This window comes from Cherax quadricarinatus, chromosome 59, assembly GCF_038502225.1.
Source record: "Cherax quadricarinatus isolate ZL_2023a chromosome 59, ASM3850222v1, whole genome shotgun sequence".
NCBI classification, from domain to species: Eukaryota; Metazoa; Arthropoda; class Malacostraca; order Decapoda; family Parastacidae; genus Cherax; species Cherax quadricarinatus.
In genome coordinates, this window is record NC_091350.1 from 21,145,745 (window position 1) to 21,171,385 (window position 25,641).

General features: G+C 39.5%; 1 protein-coding gene across 6 annotated transcripts in view; it reads left to right on the plus strand.

Moving 5' to 3' along the window:
- CASK (peripheral plasma membrane protein CASK) overlaps positions 1–22,908 on the plus strand; it is an 842,107-nt gene extending 819,199 nt beyond the window's left edge. For all 6 annotated transcript variants that reach the window (XM_070097782.1, XM_070097783.1, XM_070097784.1 and 3 more), the window contains 5 exons: positions 528–647; positions 1,129–1,239; positions 2,440–2,547; positions 11,103–11,278; positions 21,585–22,908. In XM_070097782.1, coding sequence (XP_069953883.1) covers positions 528–647; positions 1,129–1,239; positions 2,440–2,547; positions 11,103–11,278; positions 21,585–21,764 — 695 coding nt within the window. In that variant the 3' untranslated portion in view covers positions 21,765–22,908. The remainder of the gene's footprint in view (positions 1–527; positions 648–1,128; positions 1,240–2,439; positions 2,548–11,102; positions 11,279–21,584) is intronic.
- Positions 22,909–25,641: the final 2,733 nt, after the last annotated feature.

Sequence of the window (25,641 nt, forward strand, 5' to 3'; positions counted from 1 at the left end):
GTGTCTCTTTCACTACTTTATCTTTATTTTCAAGGGCTAATTTTATTTCTCACTTATTACTATAGTTAACACAAGGTTTGTTTGGATTTTTAACCTGGAAGGTTAGCCACTCGGAATAATCTAAGTCAATGCATCACTGAGGACTGTATCTTATTTCCATTGAGTTCCTTCAGGCTTGTCCCCCAGGATGCCACCCAAACCAGTTGACTACAAGAAGGTACCTACTTATTGCTTGGTGAATAGGGACAGCAACTGTAAAGAAACATGCTCAGTGTTTCCATCCATGCTGGGGACTGAACCATGGACACTCAGTGTGTGAGGCGAGAGCATTACCAACTGAACCTCAGGACAACATTCAATGCCTTTGTCTGGTGATCTTGAAAAATAAATCATACTATTTAACTTGTGCTTTCAGATTTCACTGCCCTCTATGCTGCTGATGCTCTTTCCCTGTAAAACCACCATCTCAACTAATTGCTTTGCTTATTGTTTGGTTTAATAATCTTCAGATTTCTTTTGTATTTCAGTGAACTGCTCATTCTTTGGTCGGAAGAAAAAACAGCATAAAGACAAGTATCTTGCCAAACACAATGCTGTTTTTGACCAACTTGATCTTGTCACCTATGAGGAAGTTATAAAACTGCCATGTAAGTTGATGATTCTTGTTACCTATGAGGAAGTCATTAAACTTCAGTGAAGGTTGATGATTCTTCAAACAGGTGACTTTTGTTCTACAAGATAATAACATATATATTTAATTAGAACAGTTAATATATAACAGCTGAACTTAAATGTATTATGCATAGAAAAACAATTTCAACTAAAACAATAAATTCCATTTTGAGTATTACTAGCCTAATACATTGTATAATAAAGACTGAGAAAGAACATTAGCCAACTGAAATAACTTAGCTAAGTAAAAATTGTAGTGGAAAACAAGGAAATTTTTCAGAGCTACGTATGAGTAAACAAACAAGGGAATGGATGGAGTTTGAACCCATGGTGAGTCCTGAAACTACAAGTCATGGGTTCAAACCCTGCTTGTTCTATGGATTGTTTGCAGTCATATTATTGTGATTTCATGAGTACGTATGAGTATATTTTTGTTAATAAACTTTGTACCCTCAGCATTTCGACGGAAGACACTGGTGCTGCTTGGTGCCCATGGGGTAGGGAGGCGACACATTAAGAATACCCTTATAGCTTCACATCCTGACAAATATGCCTACCCAATACCACGTAAGTCTCCGAAAAGGGAAATGGGTTATAAAAAAAATAATTATCAAACCTAAATTATGTACTGTACTTCGAAATTGGAAATATTTTTTTATGATGGAAAAAGTTATTTTTAACATTCTTATAGAAAAAATTCTGGTAAAATAGATACTACCTCTGTCTGGTAGAATTAGTTTTAATTCTTTGTTGTCATCACTAGTTCAGTGTCAGTAACTGGTTAATATTTAGTTGTCATTTGTTCATTTTAGTTATAAATTAGTACTTTAGTTGACTAGCCTATAATTTATATAGATCACACCAGTACTGGCATGCCTTTGCTTCTACATGTTAAGAAGATGCTTCATGCATCAATGAGCTATATGCAAACTTAGAGCACTCAATTATTTTGTGCGTACTTTGACAATATGAAGAGTACAGTATTGTACTTTTTTCATTAGTTATTTTATATATATAATTTCATCTCACAAAATTTACTTCATAAAATATGTCATATAATCCTATTTTTTTTTTCAAATATTTTAATTTACATATGGCTATAATCCAGGCAAACTTTTGCACTACGAACATGGAAGTGTTAATGGATACTACCTTCTTTAAGAGTTTAAAACACAAGCTCTTAATTATAGTGAAATTATATACATATTCTCTCTTCAGAACTGTTCAAATGAAACAGATCAAGCTGGATAGAGGGTAAACTCTGACATTCTGCTATCCAATAAAGGTAGCTTTTTAGGCCTAATTTAAGTCTTTTTTTTTCAGAACCCAGTCAGGGCACAGGAAATTGTTAACGTTGTCTGAAGCCAACAGAGGAATTCCTCATCATTAAGTAATCAATCAAATAGCCTAAACTCTTTCCTAAGTGGAGTGAAGAGTCGAGATGTGCAGTATTGTAATTCTAGATTTGGGAGTGTGTGTGTTCCAATTTACAATTGCTCATAGCCGTAGGTAGGAATAATGACTGACTGGATTAAAAAATTTTATGACAAAAGTCACAGGAGTAAAAAGATCTTAGAATGGGCCAGTCTATAACATACTAGAAACACGTTTAAATCCTTCCAATCTTTCAATGACGAAATGCTATAGAGATTAACACTACGATATTTTGTTTTGCACAGTTTAAACATCCTTTTGCATTTATCATACTTGAACTCACAATCCTTTACTACTTACTGCTGCTCTCACTAACAGTTTCTCATGTTACAGATACTACTCGAAGTCCACGAAAGGATGAAGAAAATGGAAAGAATTATTACTTTGTGTCTCATGATGAAATGATGGCTGACATTGCAGCAAATGAATATTTGGAATATGGTAAGAAGCTACAATGATTTGCTCCAGAAATACTTAGTTTTTAAACTGTTTTAACCCTTTCAGGGTCGAGAGGCCCTCTCCTAAACTTGTTCTCAGGGTCGAAAATGTTTTGGAAAAAAGGAATTATTTTTCTTACGAAATGATAGAGAATCGTTTCCTGATCATAATGACACCAAAAGTTTGAAATTTGATGGAAAACTTACGGAATTATGCTCTCGCGAAGTTAGCGGTCTCGCCAATGTTTAGGCATCGGTGATTTCACCCACTTTGAACCCTATTTCTGGCCAATTCCTGTGTACTAGTCAACAAAAATCATATTTATTTTGCTAGAACTGCATTTTTTTCTATTGAATGAGTACAAGAAACTACCCATTTACCAATTTCAACTATCCAATAAAGTGGTTAGAAATTGGCAATTTTGCCAATTTCACAAATTTCAGAAGATGCCAATTTCCAAATAGGGTCCAGAATAAACAACACAGACATTCCTAGCACTAAAATAACAAGTTCTTTGTTCGTTAGTCAGGTCCCACACCCCTCTTATATTTCTTTTGTTTTCCACTTTGAATTTTTATTCTCACAAAAAATAGAAGATTTACTGTTATGCAGACTACTGCATTAGTGTAGAAATGGTATAAATAATATCAGCACACTTGTGAAAGAATATTAGACTCACCAGTTGATGTGTATTGGATGCATGGCATGATTTGTTTACTTTTGAACTTTGGTAAAAATCAAACATTTCTGCTACTCTGAGCTCATTTTCAAGGTACAGTGGACCCCCGCATAACGATATTAATCCGTGCATGAGAGCTCATTGTTATGCGAAATTATCGTTATGCGGATGAATTTTCCCCATAAGAAATAATGGAAATCAAATTAATCCTTGCAAGACACCCCAAAGTATGAAAAAAAAATATTTTTACCACATGAAATATTAATTTTAATACACACAAACTGAAAAAGGCATGCACAATTACATGACACTTACCTTTATTGAAGATCTGGTGATGATTGATAGGATGGGAGGAGGAGAGAGTCTTAATGTTTAGAAGGGGAATCCCCTTCCATTAAGACTTGAGGTGTCAAGTCCTTTTCTGGGGTTACTTTCCTTCTTCTTTTAATGCCACTAGGACCAGCTTCAGAGTCACTGGACTTCTGTCGCACAACATATCTGTCCATAGTGGCCTGTACCTCTCGTTCCTTTATGACTTCCCTAAAGTGTTTCACAACATTGTCAGTGTAATAGTCACCAGCACGGCTTGCAATAGCTGTGTGAGGGTGATTTTCATCCATAAAGGTTTGCACTTTCAGCCACATTGCATAGATTTCCTTAATCTTTGTAGTAGACAACTTCTTCAATTTCTCTCTCCCCTCCTCCGAACCAGTTTCCTCAGGTCTGGCCTCTTGCTGTTGAAGTTGATCTATCAGCTCATCAGTGGTTAGTTCTTCATTGTCCTCCTCCACCAACTCTTCCACATCATCCCCACTAACCTCCAACCCCAAGGACTTCCCCAATGCCACAATTGATTCCTCAACTGGCATACTCCTCTCAGGGTTAGCCTCAAATCCTTCAAAATCCCTTTTGTCTACACATTCTGGCCACAGTTTCTTCCAAGCAGAGTTCAAGGTCCTCTTAGTCACTCCCTCCCAAGCCTTACCTATAAGGTTTACACAATTGAGGATATTAAAGTGATCTCTCCAAAACTCTCTTAGAGTCAGTTGAGTTTCTGAGGTCACTACAAAGCACCTTTCAAACAGAGCTTTTGTGTACAGTTTTTTGAAGTTTGCAATAACCTGCTGGTCCATGGGCTGCAGGAGAGGAGTGGTATTAGGAGGCAAAAACTTCACCTTAATGAACTTCATGTCTCCATAAAGTCGCTCTGCCACGTCTGTAGGATGACCAGGGGCATTGTCTAACACCAGGAGGCACTTAAGGTCTAATTTCTTTTCAGTTAGGTAATCTTTCACATTGGGGGCAAATGCATGGTGTAACCAGTCATAGAAAAAGTCCCTAGTGACCCATGCCTTACTGTTTGCCCTCCACGGCACACACAAATTAGCCTTGAGGATATTCTTTTGTCTGAACGCTCTGGGAGTTTCTGAGTGATACACTAATAAAGGCTTTACTTTGCAATCACCAGTAGCATTGGAACACATCAACAGAGTAAGCCTGTCTTTCATAGGCTTATGTCCTGGGAGTGCCTTTTCCTCCTCAATAATGTAGGTCCTGCTTGGCATTTTCTTCCAAAACAGGCCTGTTTCATCACAATTAAACACTTGTTCAGGTTTCAGTCCTTCACTTTCTATGTACTCCTTGAATTCATGCACATATTTTTCAGCTGCTTTGTGGTCCGAACTGGCAGCCTCACCATGCCTTATCACACTATGTATGCCACTACGCTTCTTAAATCTCTCAAACCAACCTTTGCTGGCCTTAAATTCACTCACATCATCACTAGTTGCAGGCATTTTTTTAATTAAATCCTGATGCAACTTCCTAGCCTTTTCACTTATGATCACTTGAGAGATGCTATCTCCTGCTATCTGTTTTTCATTTATCCACACCAATAAGAGTCTCTCAACATCTTCCATCACTTGCGATCTCTGTTTTGAAAACACAGTTGAACCTTTGGCAAGAACAGCTTCCTTGATTGCCTTTTTGTTGCCCACAATAGTAGCGATGGTTGACTGGGGTTTATTATACAACCTGGCCAGCTCGGAGACATGCACTCCACTTTCATGCTTATCAATGATCTCTTTCTTCATCTCTATAGTAATTCTCACCCTTATTCCTGTAGGGTTGGCACTAGAAGCTTTCTTGGGGCCCATGGTCACTTATTTTGCAGATAAAATCACCAAAAACACTGTAATAATACGAAATATTCCAATTGTATGCTTGGATGTTACCGCGGAGGCTGGCTGGTAAACAATGCCACCGGCGGAACATGTGAGGGTGGCTAAGGCCGCACATTAGACGCGTCTCGGACGAGCAGCGTTGAGCGGGTTTTTTAGCGGTATGCGAGGCAAAATCTTAGCGATAAAACGTATCGGTATGCGGATTTAACGTTATGTAAGGCCAACGGTATGCGGGGGTCCACTGTACTTTTCATTGTGAAACCAATCAAAATCATCTCAATTTCTGTAATATGTCTTCCATTCTATAAAATGAGACCAGGAAAACTAGAATACAACCATAAATACCATACAAAAATACAGTGCAAATTTGCTGTTTTAATCCAAAAACACGGTCAAAGCTTTTTTTTTCTCATTACGCACTGTGTGCTGCAAGATTCTTTTATACTACGCACACTGACCACATAGACCCATTCTTTCATATGTAGGCCTACCAGCTTTCTCTCGCTAGATTTGAAGGCTCTAGAATTTAGGCATTCTAGTACATCAATAACCCTGGTGCGTAAGCCGTACTAGTATGTCGAAAACCCTGAAAGGGTTAACATTATGCTCCAGACAATGAAAAGTTTATGCTTTGAGTTTACAACATTTTCTATGTTTTATGAGTTTTTAAAGGAAGTATTGATGAAATATGAGGCACAAGTTTTCAGAAGCATGTTGCATCTGCAATGTTAATTTCACAGGTAAAGCTAGCAATACATTACTAGCATATTTTTTTATTAATATCATTATATATAGAGCACCACGTGCATGCATTCATCTTACACTTGAATACTTGTAATAGGAATAAAAACATGTTAAGTCTGGTCAGCCTGGGTTCAAACCCAAGATTTTTTGGTTGTTATTTGAAGGGTCTCACCTATGTACCACTTGGCGCATTTACAGAAACACATACAAGGGATGTTTTTGATGGAGAGATAAAGATAGAAAACTACAACATGTATAGATGTGACAGAATCAATAGGACACAGGAAGGAGTAGGAATCTATGTAAAGGATGCTTTCTGTTGCACAGAAGTGCTGAACTCTACGAATGATATAATAGGAATTCTAGGCATTAAAGTTGAAAATAGGAATTTGGTAATTATCCTAGTATACAAGCCACCATCAGCAACTGCTGGGGAATTCACAGATCAGCTAAGGAAGATAGATAGCTATCTGGATAGGCTAGAAAAATCTCACACCAAATATTTTACTCCTTGGAGATTTTAATCTCCCTCATGTAAAATGGAAGATGGCTCAACATAATGTTATACCAGAAATATCTCCGGGAAGCACCCTGGCTCAACAGGCACATACCAGGGAACTAATGAGGCTTTGTGAAAAGTACTCTTTAAACCAACAGGTAATTGATCCCACTAGAAATGAAAATACCCTGGATTTGATATTCACAAACAATGAGAAACTGATCAGAGACATAAAAGTTACAAAAACAATATACTCTGATTATAACATCATAGATGTTCAAACGAGTATTAACTCAGGCGTAGGAAACTGCGTCACTAATATGAGAGACGGGATGTTCAGTAAGTTTAATTTTAACAACCATAGAATTGACTGGGAAAAAATAAACCAAGAGCTATCAGACATACCATGGGAATCAGACATGATCACCCTAAATCCCCACCAGTGTCTAGAGAAGCTGAATACAGAAGCATACAAGGTATGTATGAAACACGTACCATTGAGGAAACCCAGAAGAAGATCAGATATAGAGAGAGAGGGTAGGAGATGGTACAGAAGAAGAAAACAGGTTACTGAATTGCTTAGAAACACAAATATGCTACAACAGAGGAAAGATAGATGTAGCTGAGAGATCACTGAATTAGAGCAAAAAATTAGGATGTCATACCTGACAGAAGAAGTACAAAGGGAACAAAGGGCCATACAGGATATTGCAAGAAACCCAAAATATTTCTATTTCTATGCAAAATCCAAGCTAAGAACTACCTGTAGAATTGGACCACTACTGAGAGGAGACTCATATACTGACGATGAACAGGAAATGAGTGAAATCCTAAAAGAACAGTATGAGTCGGTGTTCAGCAACCCACTAAATGACAGAGATTAGATTTTGCCACCGAAGTGGCTAGTTTATTGTGCACCCCATATCCACCCTGTGGACGGTAGCGCAAGAGCATGTGGATACACAAAAGGCCTAGGAACTAGGCCCCAAAGGGTTAACAGGAATACATAAGGATTTATATCTACATATCTATAGTTCACTTATCTGTTACAAGCAAATTTAGGAAATTTGCTTAGTATATCTGGTATCTTATTTTCATTAATAAGATATCTTGACATGTCACATAGGTTATTATACTGTCTGTCTCTGTATTCCTCAATAAGTGGACAATTAAACACATAGTGTTCCTTTGTCCCGGATTTTTGAGTATCTGTACCTGGCTTCCCCAGTGAGCATGTTGTTTGAGTCATTATATGAGTTAAGAGCATTCAGTGATGACTTAGAATCAGTAATGATGATAGAGTCAAGCTCAGTGTCATAAGTTAGCTTTAGCGCCATTAGGATTGCAAACAGTTCAGGTTGCAATGTAGATGCCCAGTTGTTAATTCTTATGCCTAGTTCAACAAGTTTATTATCGTTATTAACTAGGGAGGTGGCAACAATAGCAGATGCAGCCCTGCCAGAAGACTCCTGTTTAGATCCATCAATGTATATTACTTGTGATAACTTATTACTACCAGCTAGGCGAGAAATTTCTTCTTGAGCAGTTGCTTTAACAAGTGATTTAAGGAAGGGATTACTAGCAATGAGCTTCTTGGGAGGGACTTGCAGGTATGTGACATTAAATTATGTGACACATCTTCCATGGAGGGGTGAAATGCTCTTGTTGTCTACAGTGATATAGTTCATGCAGGTTATAAAACTTAATGCAATTGCACGTTTTCACAATCCATTTAGATCTGTGTGTATTTACTTCTAGACACTTAGTAAGGCTCAGTAACCCACTGAATGACAGCAAGGTAGAAAATGCAGAAATATTTTTCACTCCAGAAAAGGCCGTGCAGACCAAGTAACTGACATAAGTACAAATTACATAGTTTTCAAAAAAGAAATGGAAAACATGCCCACTCACTCGCACCTGGACGAGATTCATGGAATGCTCTATTTATGAAGAAGTGCCAAGTACCACAAAGTACCCTCAGTATTCTTTGGAGAAAGAGCTTAGATCTAGGTGAAATACTGGAGGTCTTAAAGAGTACAGACAAAGCTCCTTTGCATAAGGGAGGTAGTAGAGCACTAGCTAAAATTTACAGACCAGTAGCCCTAACCTCGCACATCATAAAAATCTTCGAAAGAGTGATGAGATGGCAGATTACAAATTTCATGGACCAGCACAACCAACATAACCCAGGACGATCATGCCTGTCACAGCTACTAAATCATTATGACAGAATTACGGAGGCACTGGAAGATGGCCAAAACGCAGATGTGATTTACACAGATTTTTTAAAGGCGTTTGACAAATGTGATCATGGAGTGATGGCACACAAAATGAAAGCCATGGGCATTACGGGGAAGGTAGGCAGATGGATTTTTGGTTTCCTAACACACAGAACACAAAAAGTAGTAGTGAACAGGGCAAGATCCAGCATCAGCGAGGTCAAAAGCTCAGTGCCCCAAGGCACTGTCCTGGCACCTCTGCTGTTTCTCATCCTCATAGCAGACATAGACAAAAACACCCAGCACACTTCTGTATCATCATTTGCAGATGACACTAAAATAAGCATGAAAGTCACTACGGTAGAGGACAACATGACGTTCAGTGGTGATAAGTTCCAGCTGCTTAGGTATGGAAAGAATGAAGAACTCAAAAGGAAAACTGTATACAAAACTCAAGAGGGCCACCAAATAGAATGTAAGGAACACGTAAAAGACCTGAGAATAACTATGTCAGATGACCTTTCTTTTAAAAACCACAACAAGACAAAGATTACAACAGCCAGGAAGATGACGGGGTGGGTATTGAGAACTTTCAAAACAAGGGAAATAATGCCGATGGTGGCACTCTTCAAAACGCTAGTGCTCCCTCACTTAGAATATTGCTCAGTGCTGACGGCCTTGTTTAGAGCAGGAGAAATATCTGAGCTGGAGCAAATACAGAGATTGTTTACGGCTCACATTGAGCCTGTAAAGCACCTAAACTACTGGGAATACCTGCAAATCTTGAACCTGTATTCATTGGAGTGGAGGAGAGAGAGGTACATGATAATATACACCTGGAAAATACTCGAGGGCCTGGTCCCAAATCTGCACACTGCCATAACAACATACTGGAGTGAGAGATATGGAAGGAAGTGTAAAATAAACCCAGTGAGGAGCAGGGGTGCGGTGGGGACAATAAGGGAACACTGTATCAACATCCGTGGTCCCAAACTATTCAACATCTTACTAGAAGGTATCAGAAACATGGCTGGAATAAGTGTAGAAGCCTTCAAGAGGAAATTGGACAAGTATCTTCACTAGGTGCCAGATCAACCAGGCTGTGATGGATATGTGGGGCAGCGGGCCTGGTTGACCAGGCAAGCAACAGATAAACTCTCGAAACTCTTCAAAGGTATATCAGAGGTAAGGTATTATCATTGTTATATTCACAGAAAAATGCATTAAATATCTGAGGGTCATACATTGTTACAGGATGGAGAGGAGTGGACGACTGAAAAATTGTATGAAGGATAAGCTCATATACTAACTAGGAAGGTCAAAGTTAGTGTAACAAATCAGTCTTGGTCAAGAAATCTCAAAGAACATCAACATTAAAGGTGAAGCACAATGAAAAGAGGACAGCCAAGATGTGGGTATCAGAACACTGAAGGAGAGGATGTAGAGAGAGCAACCAAAATGTGGGTATCAGGACTTACGAAATCGTAGTGACATGATTGCTAACAAACCATACCACAGGTGGGGCTTGAACCTGCAGTCAGAGTGTTGAGAAAATGGTTCAGGCATGAAAACCCTCCCATTTAGGGTTTTATATGGCCTGAAGAGAGCCAGAATCAAGAGCAAGATATTTAAGGTATGAAAAACTACTTCCATGTCTCAATTATGAGAAAATTGTATTGTGAATCATGTGATGGGTCACCTGCTACAAAAAAACATTCACACTTTTCTATGGCTGACTGGTCATATAACTATCTTTAATTAAATGCTTATCAGCAAGCAATAAACCAAGGAATTTAAAGTATGATAAAATAGTACTTCATTGTTTTCTAATATAAACAATAAAATTGTATTGAAACATGATGGTGCCGTGAATGTAAACTTATTTTTCCAATACATTACATGTATTTCCTAGCTCAGAATTACACAAAACATCAATTTCATGAATGGAACTGCCGCATTATGTGAGGCGAGTCTATATTACATTCATGGGGAGGACTAAAACTGTAGTGGTTATACAGTACCTGGGGAATGGGAGATATTCTCATTGAATTGAGAGAAAAGGCTGCTCCAATTCCTTACATTAAGATCCCTTCATTAGCATTAAGGCACCTCCCCTGAAGGGGGGGATTCTGGATAAGCACATGTATACATTTATTCCCATGAATTTGGAGATGTGACTGAAGCTAATGGATGGGTTAATATTTGCTGTTGCTAACTGCATTATAACATTTCAGGAACACATGAAGATGCAATGTATGGAACAAAACTGGAAACCATTCGTAAGATTCATGGTGAAGGTCGTATGGCAATCTTAGATGTGGAACCACAAGCACTCAAGATCCTACGCACAGCTGAATTTGCACCCTATGTTGTATTCATCGCTGCTCCTTCTCTTCAAAACATGACTGATGTAAGTATAAAATTAAGAACAGGCAAAAGAAAAATATTTATCAGGAACTCAACTTAGAATATAGCTAAAAAAAATAACTGGTACAGTATTTTGGATGGAGATTTTTCATTATTAAGTTACAGTATATGTTGGAAAAATTAGAAGGACTTAAAAAAATAAAGTGAAGAAAGGGACAATACTGGTGACTTATAAAAACTGTACAAGTAACAGTATATTACCTGGGTAGTCAAGAATAGTGTGTAAAGTGCAGAATGAGGGTGGATGATCACCTGCTAGTAATAATACTGTACCAGTACTGACTTCTTGTCTCATTAGAAATAAATGGATGTATTAGATAATGATAAACAAATGAGCAGTGAAGAAAGAGAGACAGTAGACTGATGTCAAAGTTAGGCGATACAAATTATAAAACAGCATATCTGGGATCAGTTTCAAGGGGATTTCTACCATTGCACTCTGGTGTCAAGCTTCCTTTTTGATTGCTTGTTCATTCAAGTTTTTGCTGTTAGTGGACTGTTAGCCCACATAGCTATCACAGCCTGGTTGATCTAGCACTTATTGAAGGTAGCTTTCCACTTTTCTCTTGAAGATTTATGCATTTTTTTTGGGGGGGGGGGACAGTGTTTTTAATAGCTGCTGGTAGTAGGCTGATGAGTCACGGGCCACAGATGTTAAAATGTTCTTTTAATGTGTCCTTAGCATCCCTGTTTTTCAATAGGATTATTTTAAATTTCCTCCCATACTGTACTATGTTTTCATGGTAGAGTGTAGATTTGGGACCTGGTCCTCCAGTATCTTCCAGGATAAAGAACATGTTAAAAATAATGAAGAAAAGAATCTTAATTGTGTACTGGCTAGGATATTCACCTTGCAGGCAAGGTATTTGGGTTTGAATCCTACATTTATGAAACAAATTGACACTGATAAGTTTCTTCTTGAGCAACTGAGCTTCCTGGCTGCAACATCTACAGATAGGATACCAAACTTTATAAAAATAGAAGGAAAGACACTCTGTTTCTACTCTTATACCTTTCCAGTAATTATGGTAGGTCATTATGTAAGAGTGCCTAAGATCATTAGTCTGCAGAGTGGGTGCTACTTTATACATTACTTCACGTAATCTAACATCTCATCTACTCACATGGGTACTGGGCTAACTCTCTTAGATCACTTGAGAGTATTCAAGATAAGCACAAAATCTTAAGAAGCAGAGACTAACATATTAAAAATTATTAGTGTGCATTTATGTAAGTGATAAATAAATAATGGATATTCAGTACTGTGAGATTGCCACAGTACATGCTCAACACATTTAAAGCAAGAAATTTGTAGCTCTAACCTAGCCTAACTCCCTAATGCCAATGTAGCCAACATGCCTCAGGGCAACATAGAATGGCTTGACCTATCAAAGTGTGTGAGTCCCTTGGGCTCTCTTTCTTTATACTCCCCCTAACTGCTGACATGAGGTGCACATACATATCTCCAAGGTAAGTTCTTAAAATGTTTAATTCTTTGGTCAGATTAACAAGAAGTACGAGGCTAGACTTAGATGAATGAAAATGAAAATGTTTATTTCCTTGTCAAGCTTAGGATATACCTGAATCACAATGAAAATGGTTAGTCAAGGATTTGTGGCATATTGCTAGCTTGAAATATCTCCAGGTGAGATCATTACCATAAGACCTCCTGGGATGCAGAAGTCTTACCAAGGCTTAATATCACTAACAGTATGATAAAAACCACATCTTACAAAACTAATATTACAAAATACATATACATATATTATTGTAATAATGGATAGTGGAAGACCTTTCTGCTTTCCATCATACAGTTAGCAACCATTGTGACAGGGTCACTACTCAGCCTAGGGATTATTGATGAATAAGACATACATGCAACACCTGGGTATCTATATTTACTAAGACGCTTTGAAAAGCAGTGGCTTTTTCAATCCAGTACGGAGATTATGAACTCGAAACAGTGGAGGAAGAGGTGGTCAGTCCCTCAGCCTTGATAGGTGTTTGCTCCCTTAGCCTTGATAAAACTAAAGTATATGCATAAGGATGAAAACATGTATTGGAGTAAGATGAGTGGTATAGTAGGACTCCCTAGTGGAGGAAGGTCATGTCCAAGAGTTGGGCCACAGTTTAGCAGTATAGTTGTAGGAAACATCTTGTTACCAAGATACCATGCTACACTTCCATACCAAGATTCAATGGTGCAAAATGACAGATTCATCTTGCTACTTCAACTTACATTTAGGTCATACTGTATATGCATGTTTGTGTATATACACCCAGGTATTCCATCTCAGTTTTCTTTTATTTTCTTAATAGTTCTGGTTATTACATTATTTCCTATCATCTCTATGAGAAGTAGAGAAGAATCCTTTCTCCATAAGCTGTGTGTGTCATAAGAGGCAACTACAATACTGGGAGCAAGATGCTAGTAACCCCTTCTCCTGTATAAATTACAAAATGTAAAAGGAGGAATATTTTAAAGTTGAGATGTTTGAATGGAGAATGAGGAGTGTAGAGGAGAGAGAGAGATTTTGGGAGATGTTAAGTGAATGTATAGGAACCTTTGAACCAAGTGAGAGAGTAATTGTGGTAGGGGACCTAAATGCTAAAGTAGGAGAAACATTTAGAGAGGGTGTGGTAGGTAAGTTTGGGGTGCCAGGTGTAAATGATAATGGGAGCCCTTTGATTGAACCTTGTATAGAAAGAGGTTTAGTTATAGGTAATACATATTTTAAGAAAAAGAAGGTTAAATAAGTATACAAGATATGATGTAGGATGTAATGACAGTTTGTTGGACTATGTATTGGTAGATAAAAGACAGTTGAGTAGACTTCAGGATGTACATGTTTATAAAGGGGCCACAGATATATCAGATCACTTTCTAGTTGTAGCTACAGTGAGAGCAAAAGGTAGATGGGATACAAGGAAAATAGAAGCAGCAAGTAAGAGAGAAGTGAAGGTGTATAAACTAAAAGAGAAGGCAGTTAGGGTAAGATATAAATAACTATTGGAGGATAGATGGGCTAGTGAGAGTATAGGCAATGGGGTCGAAGATGTATGGGGTAGGTTTAAGAATGTAGTGTTAGAGTGTTCAGCAGAAGTTTGTGGTTACAGAAAAGTGGGTGTGGGAGGGAAGAAGAGTGATTGGTGGAATGATGATGTAAAGAGAGTAGTAAGGGAGAAAAGAGAGCAAACGAGAGAGTGGGTGAGATGTTATCAACAAATTTTGTTGAAAATAAGAAAAAGTTTTGGAGTGAGATTGGTAAGTTGAGGAAACCTAGGGAACAAATGAATTTGACAATTAAAAATAGGAGAGGAGAGTTATTAAATGGAGAGTTAGAGGTATCGAGAAGATGGAGGGAATATTTTGAGGAATTGTTAAATGTTGATGAAGATAGGGAAGCTGTGATTTCGTGTATAGTGCAAGGAGGAATAACATCTTCTAGAAGTGAGGAAGAGCCAGTTGTGAGTGTGGGGGAAGTTCGTGAGGCAGTGGGTAGAATGAAAGGGGGTAAGGCAGCTGGGATTGATAGGATAAAGATAGAAATGTTGAAAGCAGGTGGGGATACAGTTTTGGAGTGGTTGGTGCTATTATTTAATAAATGTATGGAAAAGGGTAAGGTACCTAGGGACTGGCAGAGAGCATGCATAGTTCCTTTGTATAAAGGCAAAGGGGACAAAAGAGAGTGCAAAAATTATAGGGGAATGAGTCTGTTGAGTATACCTGGTAAAGTGTATGGTAGAGTTATTATTGAAAGAATTAAGAGTAAGACGGAGAATAGGATAGCAGATGAACAAGGAGGCTTTAGGAAAGGTAGGGGGTGTGTAGACCAAGTGTTTACAGTGAAACATATAAGTGAACAGTATTTAGATGAGGGTAAAGAGGTTTTTGTAGGAGTTATGAATTTGGAAAAGACAGGATGGATAGGGGAGCAATGTGGCAGATGTTGCAGGTGTATGGTATAGGAGGCAGGTTACTGAAAGCAGTGAAGAGTTTTATGAGAATAGTGAGGCTCAGGTTTAGTATGTAAGAGAGAGGGAGATGATTTCCCAGTAAAAGTAGGCCTTAGACAAGGATGTGTGATGTCACCATGGTTGTTCAATATATTTATAGATGGGGTTGTAAAAGAAGTGAATGTGAGGGTCTTGGCAAGAGGTGTGGAGTTAAAAGATAAAGAATCAAACACAAAGTGGGAGTTGTCACAGTTGCTCTTTGCTGATAACACTGTGCTCTTGGGAGATTCTGAAGAGAAGTTGCAGAGGTTGGTGGATGAATTTGGTAGGGTATGTAAAGGAAGAAAATTAAAAGTGAATACAGGAAAGAGTAAGGTGATGAGGATAACAAAAAGATTAGGTGGCAGAAGATTTGGTATCAGATTGGAGGGAGAGAGTATGGAGGAGGTGAATGTATTCAGACATTTAGGAGTGGACGTGTCAGCAGATGGATCTATGAAGGATGAGGTGAATCATAGAATTGATAAGGGAAAAGGGTGAGTGGTGCACTTAGGAGTCTCTGGAGACAATGAACTTTGTCCGTGGAAGCAAAGAGGGGAATATGTGAGAGTATAGTTGTACCAACACTCTTGTATGGGTGTGAAGCATGGGTGATGAATGTTGCAGCGAGGAGGAGGCTGGAGGCAGTGGAAATGTCATGTCTGAGGTCAATGTGTGGTGTGAATATAATGCAGAGAATTCGTAGTTTGGAAATTAGGAGGTGTGGGATTACCAAAACTATTATCCAGAGGGCTGAGGTGGTTTGGACATGTAGAAAGAATGGAACAAGACAGAATGACTTCAAGAGTGTATAAATCTGTAGTGGAGGGAAGGCAGGGTAGGGGTCAGCCTAGGAAGGGTTGGAGGGAGGGGTTAAAGGAGGTTTTGTGTGCATAGGCTTGGACTTCTAGCAAGCATGCATGAGCGTATTTGATAGGAGTGAATGGAGACAAATGGTTTTTAATACTTGACGTGCTGTTGGAGTGTGAGCAAAGTAGCATTTATGAAGAGATTCAGGGAAACTGGCTGGCTGGACTTGAGTCCTGGAGATGGGAAGTACAGTGTCTGCACTCTGAAGGAGGGGTGTTAATGTTGCAGTTTTATAACTGTAGTGTAAAGCACCCCTCTGGCAAGACAGTGATGGAGTGAATGATGATGAAAGTTTTTCTTTTTCAGGCCACCCTGCCTTGGTGGGAATCGGCCGATGTGTTAATATAATATAGTATAATATGTTTGAATGTGCATGGATGTAGCACAAATAATAAGAGAAGAGTTGAATGTGAATGTTATGAATGAAAAGAAGCTGGATGTCCTGGCTCTAAGCAAAACAGCTTTACGGGCTAGGAGATTTCAATAGGAAAAAATAAATGGGGTTAGATCAGGTGTATCTGAGAGAGACCTAAGGAAGGAGTGGTAATACTGTTGAATGATCAGTTATGGAAGGAAAAGAGGCAAAATAAATGTATAAATTCAAGGATTATGTGAATTAAAATAAGGGTGCTTATAAAAAGTGGGTTATAATAAGTGTTTACACACCTGGAAGAGAGAGGAGTGTAGAGGAGAAAGAAGGATTTTGGAAGATGTTAAGTGATTGTTTGGGGAGTTTTGAACCAAGTGAGACAGTAATTGTTGTGAGGGATCTAAATGCTACAGTGGGAAAAACTGTTGTAAAGGGCATGGTAGGTAAATGTGGGATGCAAGGGCTAAATGATAATGGGGGCCTTTAATTATATAGAAAGAAGTTTGGTAATAGGTAATATGTACTTAAGAAAAAGAAGATAAAAAGTATATGAGATATGATATAGGATGTAATGACAGCAGTTTGTTTGACTTTATATTAATTGATAAAAGGTTGATGGGTAGTCTTCCGAATGTATATGGCTTTAGTGGGACAGCAGATATATAAGAGCATTATTTAGTTGTAGCTACAGTGAGAGTAAGAAGTAGATGGGGTACAAGGAAAATGTCATCAGTAAGAGAGGAGTTTATAAATTAGAGGAGGAGGAAGTTAAGGTAAGATATAAGCAACTGTTGGAAAAAAGATGGGCTAGTGAGAGTATAGGTAATGAGGATGAGGTTGAAGAGGTATGGTATAATTTTAAGAACGCAATGTTAGAATGTGCATCTGAAGTTTATGGATATAGGACAGTGGGTGCAGGAGGAAAAAGGGATGATTGGTTAAATGATGCCATAACAAGAGTGGTAAGGGAGAAAAAACTAGTACTGTATATGAGAGGTTTTTACAAATCAGAAATTATACAAGGTGTAGCACATGGAAAGTAAAATGAGAGGTTAAGAGAATGGTGAGAGTAAAAGGAGAACAAATGAGAGTAGGTGAGGTTTTGTCAACAAACTTTTTTGGAAGTAAGAAAAGTTTTGGAGACTATTAAATTGAGAAAGCTTAGGGAATAAATGAATTTAACAGTTAAAAACAAGAGGGAAGTTATTCAATGAGTAGGTGGAGTTAATGGGAAGATGGAGAGAATATTTTGAGGAACTGTTAAATGTTAATGAAGAGAGGGAGGCAATGATTTTGTGCATTGTACAGGAAGGTATAACATCTTTTAGGAGTGACAAAAAGCCAGATGCGAGTGTGGGGGAGGTGCACGAGGTTATTAGTAGAATGAGAGTAAAGCAGCTGGGTTTGATGGGGTTGACAGAATTGTTAAAAGCAGGTGGGGACACAGTTTTGGAATGGTTGGTGCATTTGTTCAATAAATGTATAAAAAGGGGAACAGGTACCTAGGGACTGGTAGAGCATGTGCATAGTTCCTTTGTATAAAGGCAAAGGGGATAAAAGAGAGTGGAAGAATTATAGGGGAATAACTCTGTTGAGTATACCAGGTAAATTTATTAAGAGAATTAAGGGTACGACAGAAAGCAGGATTGCAGGTGAACAAGGAGGTACACAATACACAAATAACCCGCACATAGAAGAGAGGAGCTTACGATAACGTTTCGGTTTGACTTGTACCATTTACAAAGTCACACTGACAAAAAAGAGAGGAGGAGGAGGGAGTATATGTGTATATAGGCCGGCAGACAGGGACAGGACAAGAGAGGTAGTATTGGAGGTAGTAGTAGTAGTGGAGTCAGTCAAATACTAAGAAAGAGGAGCACTGTAAGGGAGCTAGGAGCCCACAGAGGGTAGGAGCAAGAAAGTTTTAGGAAGGGTAATGAAAGTGAAGCATATAAGTGAACAATATTTAGATAAAAATAAGGAAGTTTTTGTTGCATTTATGAATTTAGAAAAGGCATATGATAAGGTGGACAGGGGAGTAATGTAGCAGATGTTATAAGTGTATGAAATAGATGGTAGGTTGCTTAAAGTACTTAAGAGTTTTAGAGGGTAAAGTGGCTCAGGTTAGGGTATGTTGGATAAAGGGAGATTATTTTCCAGTAAAAGTAGGCCTTAGGCCTTAGACAGGGATGCATGATGTCACCATGGTTGTTTAACATATTTATAGATGAGATTGTGATATAAGTGAAAGCTAGGGTGGCAGGGGAGAGGTGTGAGATTGCAAGATAAAGACTGATACAGTGTGAAAGCTGTCACAGTTGATTTTTGCTTATGACACTGTGCTCTTGGAAGATTCTGGAGAGAAGTTGCAAAAGTTGGCTGACTAATTTGGGAGGGAATGTAAAAGAAGGAAAGTAAAAGTGAACATTGGAAAGAGGAAGGTGATGAGAGTAACAACAAATTTAGGTAATGAAAGACTTGATATCAGATTAGAGGGAGGGAGTATGGGTGATGAATTAGACCATTGTGCAACGCTAGGTATCTTAAGTGTGGAAACATTTCACCAACCAGAGACTTTTTCAGTCCAGTACAAAGAAAAATGTTTGAAGATCAGAAGGAGCTCGAGGTAATCGGTTCCTCAGCCTGGAGTCAGTGTGTTCAGTCCATCAGTCTTGATAAGAGTGCAGTGTATAAGCTCTTCTGCACACGTGCTGTACTATTATCAAGACTGATGGACTGATCGCAAAGATTCCAAGATGAGGGACTGATTACCTGAAACTCCTTCTGATCTTCAACCATCCTTCTCCGTAATGGACTGAGGATGCCATTGGTTGGCAAAACATTTTTATTTTAAAGATACAAGAGTGTTGCATAAGTGTCTAATTCATCAACCCATAAGTTCTATGAACCATTTATCTACAGGGAGATATTTTGGAGTGGACTTGTCAGCAGATATGTTTATGAAAGATGATGTGAACCATAAAACTGTGACAAGAAAAAGGTAGATGGTGCACTGAGGCATCTGTGTAGACAAAGAACATTATCCATGGAGGCAAAAAGGGGAATGTATCAGAGAATAGTGGTACCAACACTCTTATATAGGTGTGAAGCATGGGTTGTGAATGTTGCAACAAGGAGGAAGCCAGAAACAGTGGAGATGTAGTGTCTGAGGGCAATGTGTGGTGTGAATATCATATAGAGAATTCATAGTTTGGAGACTAGAAGGGGGTGCACGATTATTAAAAACATGACCCAGAGAGCTGAGGAGGGGTTGTTGAGATGATTTGGACATTTGGAGGAAATGGAGCAAAATAGCAATGTTTGGAGGGTGTATAAATCAGCGGTAGAGGGAAGACAGGGTAGGGGTCATCCTAGGAATGGTTGGAGAGAGGAAGTAAAGGAGGTTTTGTATGGCAAGGGGCTTGGACATTCAACAGGCATGTGTGAGCAGAATAGTATAATAATATCTTTATTGCTACAAGTACATGTACAAGGTATACAGGCCTAGCTGAGTGACATACTACAGTACAATATAGAAAGCCACATGTTATGCTTAGCATTTTGGGCAAATAAGGTCAGTTTTGTCCCAGAATGTGACCCACACCAGTCGACTAACACCCAGGTACCCATTTTACTGATGGGTGAACATAGACAACCAGTGTAAGGAAACATGCCCAATGTTTCAACCTTTGCTGGAATCAAACCCAGACCCTCACTGTGTGAAGCGAGAGCTTTGCTACCAGGCCTCGGGCCACCATGTGGCCCGTGGCATGTTAAATAGGAGTGGAGACAAGTGATTTTTATGACTTGACGTGCTGTTAGAGTGTGAGCAAGGTAACATTTCTGGAGATTAGCCAGGCTTAAGTCATGGAGGTGGGAAGTACAGTGCCTGCACTGTGAAGGAGGGGTGGGGATACTGCAGTTTGGGGGGCATCTTAACTGTAATGTCAGCATGCCTCTGGCAAGATGGTGATGGGGTGAGTGGTGGTGAAAGTGTTTGTCTTTTTTTGGGGGGAGGGGGTCACCTTACCTTGGTGGGAGACAGCTAATGTGATATAAAAAGTCTTTGTGAATCAAAATCCTCAGGTGTTTGCACATGTGACTTATTAAGTGGTTGTACTGTATACCATAAGGTTAATGATGCTTGTTTGACACAGCAGCACCATGGAATCTTGATACAAAGTATATTTCCTACAACTATATTGCTAACCTCTGGCCCAACTCATGGGCATGGCCTACTTCCAATAGTTGGGCCTCCCCCATCTATGGTGATGTCTTCAAATGCTGCACCTCTCCTCTGGCTCTATTGTACACCCCCAGACATTTGCTCTAGTTCAATGAAGGCTAAGGGACTGAATGTCTATCAAAATTCAGGACCTGATTACCTTTTCTTCCACTGTCTCTAGTTTATAATCTCTGTATTGAACTGAAAAATCCACTAATAAGTGGAACATCATTATGGAGATACCCAGGTGTTGCACATGTGTCTAATTCACTAAATTGTTGGTTTTATATACCACTTAAGTAATGATGCTAAAAGATTATTATTTGGTGAACAGTCTCGCTGTGTACACTGAGATGGTCTGAGGAAGCTGTCTCTTCACACCAGGCTATGAAGTTAATAAAATATATCATAATTATTATCATAAGCAAGGGGGAAGCACTAAACCCATAGGATTATACAGCACCTGTGGGGGGATGTGGAAGGTATTCAGGCTTAATTCAGGGAATTGGAGCACAGATCCAATTCCTTATATCAAGAGCCCCTCACCAACATCAAAGAACCTTCCTTGAGGGGAAAATATATCTTAAGCAGCTACAGATGGGCAGAATAATTTTATAGGGGTTTCTGATATGTGAATGTTGTCATCAGTATTAATTATACTGCATTCTAAAACTTTCTTATGTGAGTCAAATATACAAACTGTATTACATGCGTATAATTTTTTTCGTTTATTTTGCTGGACACCATTGCTGTTTTCTTTGCAATATTAAATGATAAATTGCTTATTTAAGTTAAGGGAGTAATCTAATAAAATGTTTTATTTTCTAGTATGATGGAAGCTTAGAACGACTGGCAAAGGAATCGGATATGCTCAAGCAATTATATGGCCATTTCTTCGACTTGACCATAGTGAATAATGACATCGAAGAAACAATTCGACAACTGGAAAAATCTATCGAAACTATGAATATGACACCGCAGTGGGTGCCTGTGTCATGGGTTTACTGACAGACCGCCCCTCCCCGAGACAGTCCCTCTGACTGCTATTGCTGTGGAACATCAAGGAGCAAAGAGGCTAACAGACGAGCCCATCAACACCATAGAAGGTGATCCAGTGGAGCATAGAACCACACAACCATGACCAGAGTGCCACAATCAAAGTCTCGCAAAATGAAATGCCTCATTTTACAATAAGATGTAAACAAACTGCCGGTATATAAAAAAAAATAGCAAAACGAGACAATACATTACAGCCATACACTGCACATACATGCTTGTCACTACGAATGTCTTGTTAGACAAGTGATGAAGGAAAGGAAGTGGAAACAAGTCTTGAGAGTGCTGTTATAACTAGCATAGAAGTTTTAGCAACTTGCTCAAAATGGGAACCTTTTCTAATGCATATATTTGGCCTGAAATCCTTGTATGAATTAAGGTGCAATAGTGGCTCGTGTCTGTTTTTCCTCTTTGTTTTTCTCACTTCAAGTTGATTCACAATAGTTTATGGTTCAGTTCACATTCAAAGATATAACCTGGAAACATTCTTGAAAATTCCTGCTTTATATTATACCACACATTGCATCTGTAGAAGAAAGTGAAAATGTATATTAATACCATTTATATGAAGTAGGAATTAGTGTTCATATCTTTTACTTTAATTTGCTAAAAAACAATATTATGATAATCATATTTGAAAACTGCCTATTCATATATATAAATACATTATAATACTTGTATACAGTATACATATATATACATACATACATACATTTGGCAGAATTGCCAAATGAGTAAAATTTAGTTTTCCTGGGTATTTAAACTTATGGCTTAAGATTTATTTCTGAAAATAAAAATGGTATATATGTCAACTCAGAACAAGAACTAACTCATTAGGGAATCAACCCTAATAAATATCTCTGTTACCTGATCTAAGTTAAGGGTGATGCACAGTTGTTGAGGCTATTTCATCAATATACCAACTCCTCTGAGAATTGAAAACCTAGGTTAATTATTATTTTTTGTACTTTGACTACCAGTAGCATTCAGAAATTTTGTTGCAAGAGAAACAGAAAATTAGATGAATTCAGCCTTGATTTGAATCACAATGGATTTCTTCAATGGATCATTAGATCATTAAAAAATACAAATGTCAGTTTGAGAGCTAAACTAAGTTATGCCCAGAATGCTGCACATCGTATACCCTTTCAGAGTACAGTGGACCCCCGGTTAACGATATTTTTTCACTCCAGAAGTATGTTCAGGTGCCAGTAGTGACCGAATTTGTTCCCATAAGGAATATTGTGAAGTAGATTAGTCCATTTCAGACCCCCAAACATACACGTACAAACGCACTTACATAAATACACTTACATAATTGGTCGCATTCGAAGGTGATCGTTATGCGGGGGTCCACTGTACTGTGTTTTGCATGTACAGTAATTTTGAAACAAGCCATTTTAATAAATTGTAATGCATATTAATGAAGTTTATATGATAGCAATTGACAAAACAAAAACAAGTGTCTGTATTGAAAATCACGTGGCAATATATTTTGCATCTAGTACTTGATATTTCTTGCAGTGAACTGTGATGATATCCGGCAGTGAAGATCACAGTGATCAGTGGTGTTTATGTGAAGATGACTACAGTGTTCTTCAACACTGTGTGTTGTGCAGTGTATGGTCCAGAGTGTGGTGCAATGTGTGGTGCAATGTGTGGTGCAGTGTGTGGTGCAGTGTGTGGTGCAATGTATGGTGCAGTGTATGGTGTAATGTGTGGTGTAATGTGTGGTGTAATGTGTGGTGCACTGTATGGTGCAGTGTGTGGTGCAGTGTGTGGGGCAGTGTATAGTGCAGTGTGCGGTGCAATGTGTTGCAGTGCATGGTGCCATATGTGGTGTAGTGTGTGGGGCAGTGTGGTGCATTGTGTGGTACAGTGTATGGTGCAGTTTGTAGTGCAAAGTGTGGTGCAGTGCATGGTGCAGTGTGTGGTGCAGTGCATGGTGCAGTGTGTGGTGCAGTGTATGGTGCAGTGTGTGGTGCAGTGTCTGGTGTAATATGTGATGCTGTGTGGTGTAATGTGTGGTGCACTGTGTGGTGCAGTGTATGGTGCAGTGTATGGTGCAGTGTGTGAAGTGTCTGGTGCAGTATGGTGCACTGTGTGGTGCAGTGTGTGGTGCAGTGTGTGTTGCTGTGTGGTGCAGTGTATGGTGCAATGTGTGTGCTGCAGTGTACAGTGCAGTGTGTATGGTATAGTGTGTGGTGCAGTGTGCGTGATGCAGTGTGTGTGATGCAGTATGTGGTGCAGTGTGTTGTGCAGTGTGTGATGTAGTATATGGTGCAATGTATGGTGCAGTGTGTGGTGCAGCGTATGGTACTGTATGTTGTAGCATATGGTGCAGTGTGTGCGATGCAGTGTGTGCAGTGTATGGTGCAGTGAATGATGCAGTGTGTGGTGCAGTGTATGATGCAGCATATGGTGCAGCATGTGGTGCAGCATGTGGTGCAGTGTGTGGTGCACTGTGGTACACTGTATGGTGCACTGTGTGGTGCACTGTGTGGTGCAGTGTATGGTGCAGTCTATGGTGCATAGTCCTGTGCAGTGTATGGTGCACTCTGTGGTGCAGTGTGTGGTACAATTTGTGGTACAATGTGTTGCAATGTGTGGTGCAGTGTATGGTGCAGTGTGTGTGGTGCAGTGTATGGTGCAGTGTGTGTGGTGCAGTGTGTGTGGTACAGTGTGTGTGTGGTGCAGTGTGTGTGGTGCAGTGTGAAGTGCAGTGTGTGTGGTGCAGTGGGTGGTGCAGTGTGTGTGGTGCAGTGTGTGTGGTGCAGTGTGTGTGGTGCAGTGTGTGGTGCAGTGTGTGTGGTGCAGTGTGTGTGGTGCAGTGTGTGTGGTGCATTGTGTGGTGCAGTGTCTGGTGCAGAGTATGGTGCATTTTGTGGTGCAGTGTAATGCACTGTATGGTGCTGTGTATGGTGCAGTGTGTGCAGTGTATGGTGCAGTGTGAATCGTGCAGTGTGTGGTGCAATGTGTGGTGCAGTGTGTGTGGTGCAGCATGTGGTGCAGTGTGTGGTTCAGGGTATGGTGCAGTGTGTGGTGCAGTGTGTGGTGCAGTTGTCAGCATAGTTGCTGAATCCCCTTACATGTGTTGTATAGATTAACTGAGCATTATAGTACCATCCATGTGCTTTATATAGAAGATCCCTAGGCCTGTGACTGTATGACGTCACGGGATGCAGCATGAGTGAGTGGGTTGCTCTACCTCGCCCTCACTCCACGCTCAGACATACAAGTAGGCAGTAACACGGCAGGCTGGGCCCCCCTTCCTTACCACAGTCTGACAATACATATCGTTACCATCCAACAAGTGTGTTTACCTTCAACCATCATATCTCCTTACGAACCCCCACGACACAGTGTGTGGTGCAGTGTATGGTGCAGTGTGTGTGTAGTGTGGTGCACTGTGTGGTGCAGTGTGTATGGTGCAGTGTTAGTTACCATTGTGTGTGGTGCAGTGTGTGTGGTGCAATGTGTGTGGTGCAATGTGTGTGGTGCAGTGTGTGGTGCAGTGTGTGTGGTGCAATGTGTGTGGTGCAGTGTATTGTGCAGTGTGTGTTGTGTAGTGTGGTGCACTGTGTGGTGCAGTGTTTATGGTGCAGTGTTAGTTACAATTGTGTGTGGTGCAGTGTGTGTGGTGCAGTGTGTGGTGCAGCGTATGTGGTGCAGTGTGTGTGGTGCAATGTGTGTGGTGCAGTGTGTGTGGTGCAGTGTATGTGGTGCAGTGTATGTGGTGCAGTGTGTGTGGTGCAATGTGTGTGGTGCAGTGTGTGTGGTGCAGTGTGTATAGTGCAGTGTGGTGCAGTGTGTGTGGTGCAGTGTGTGG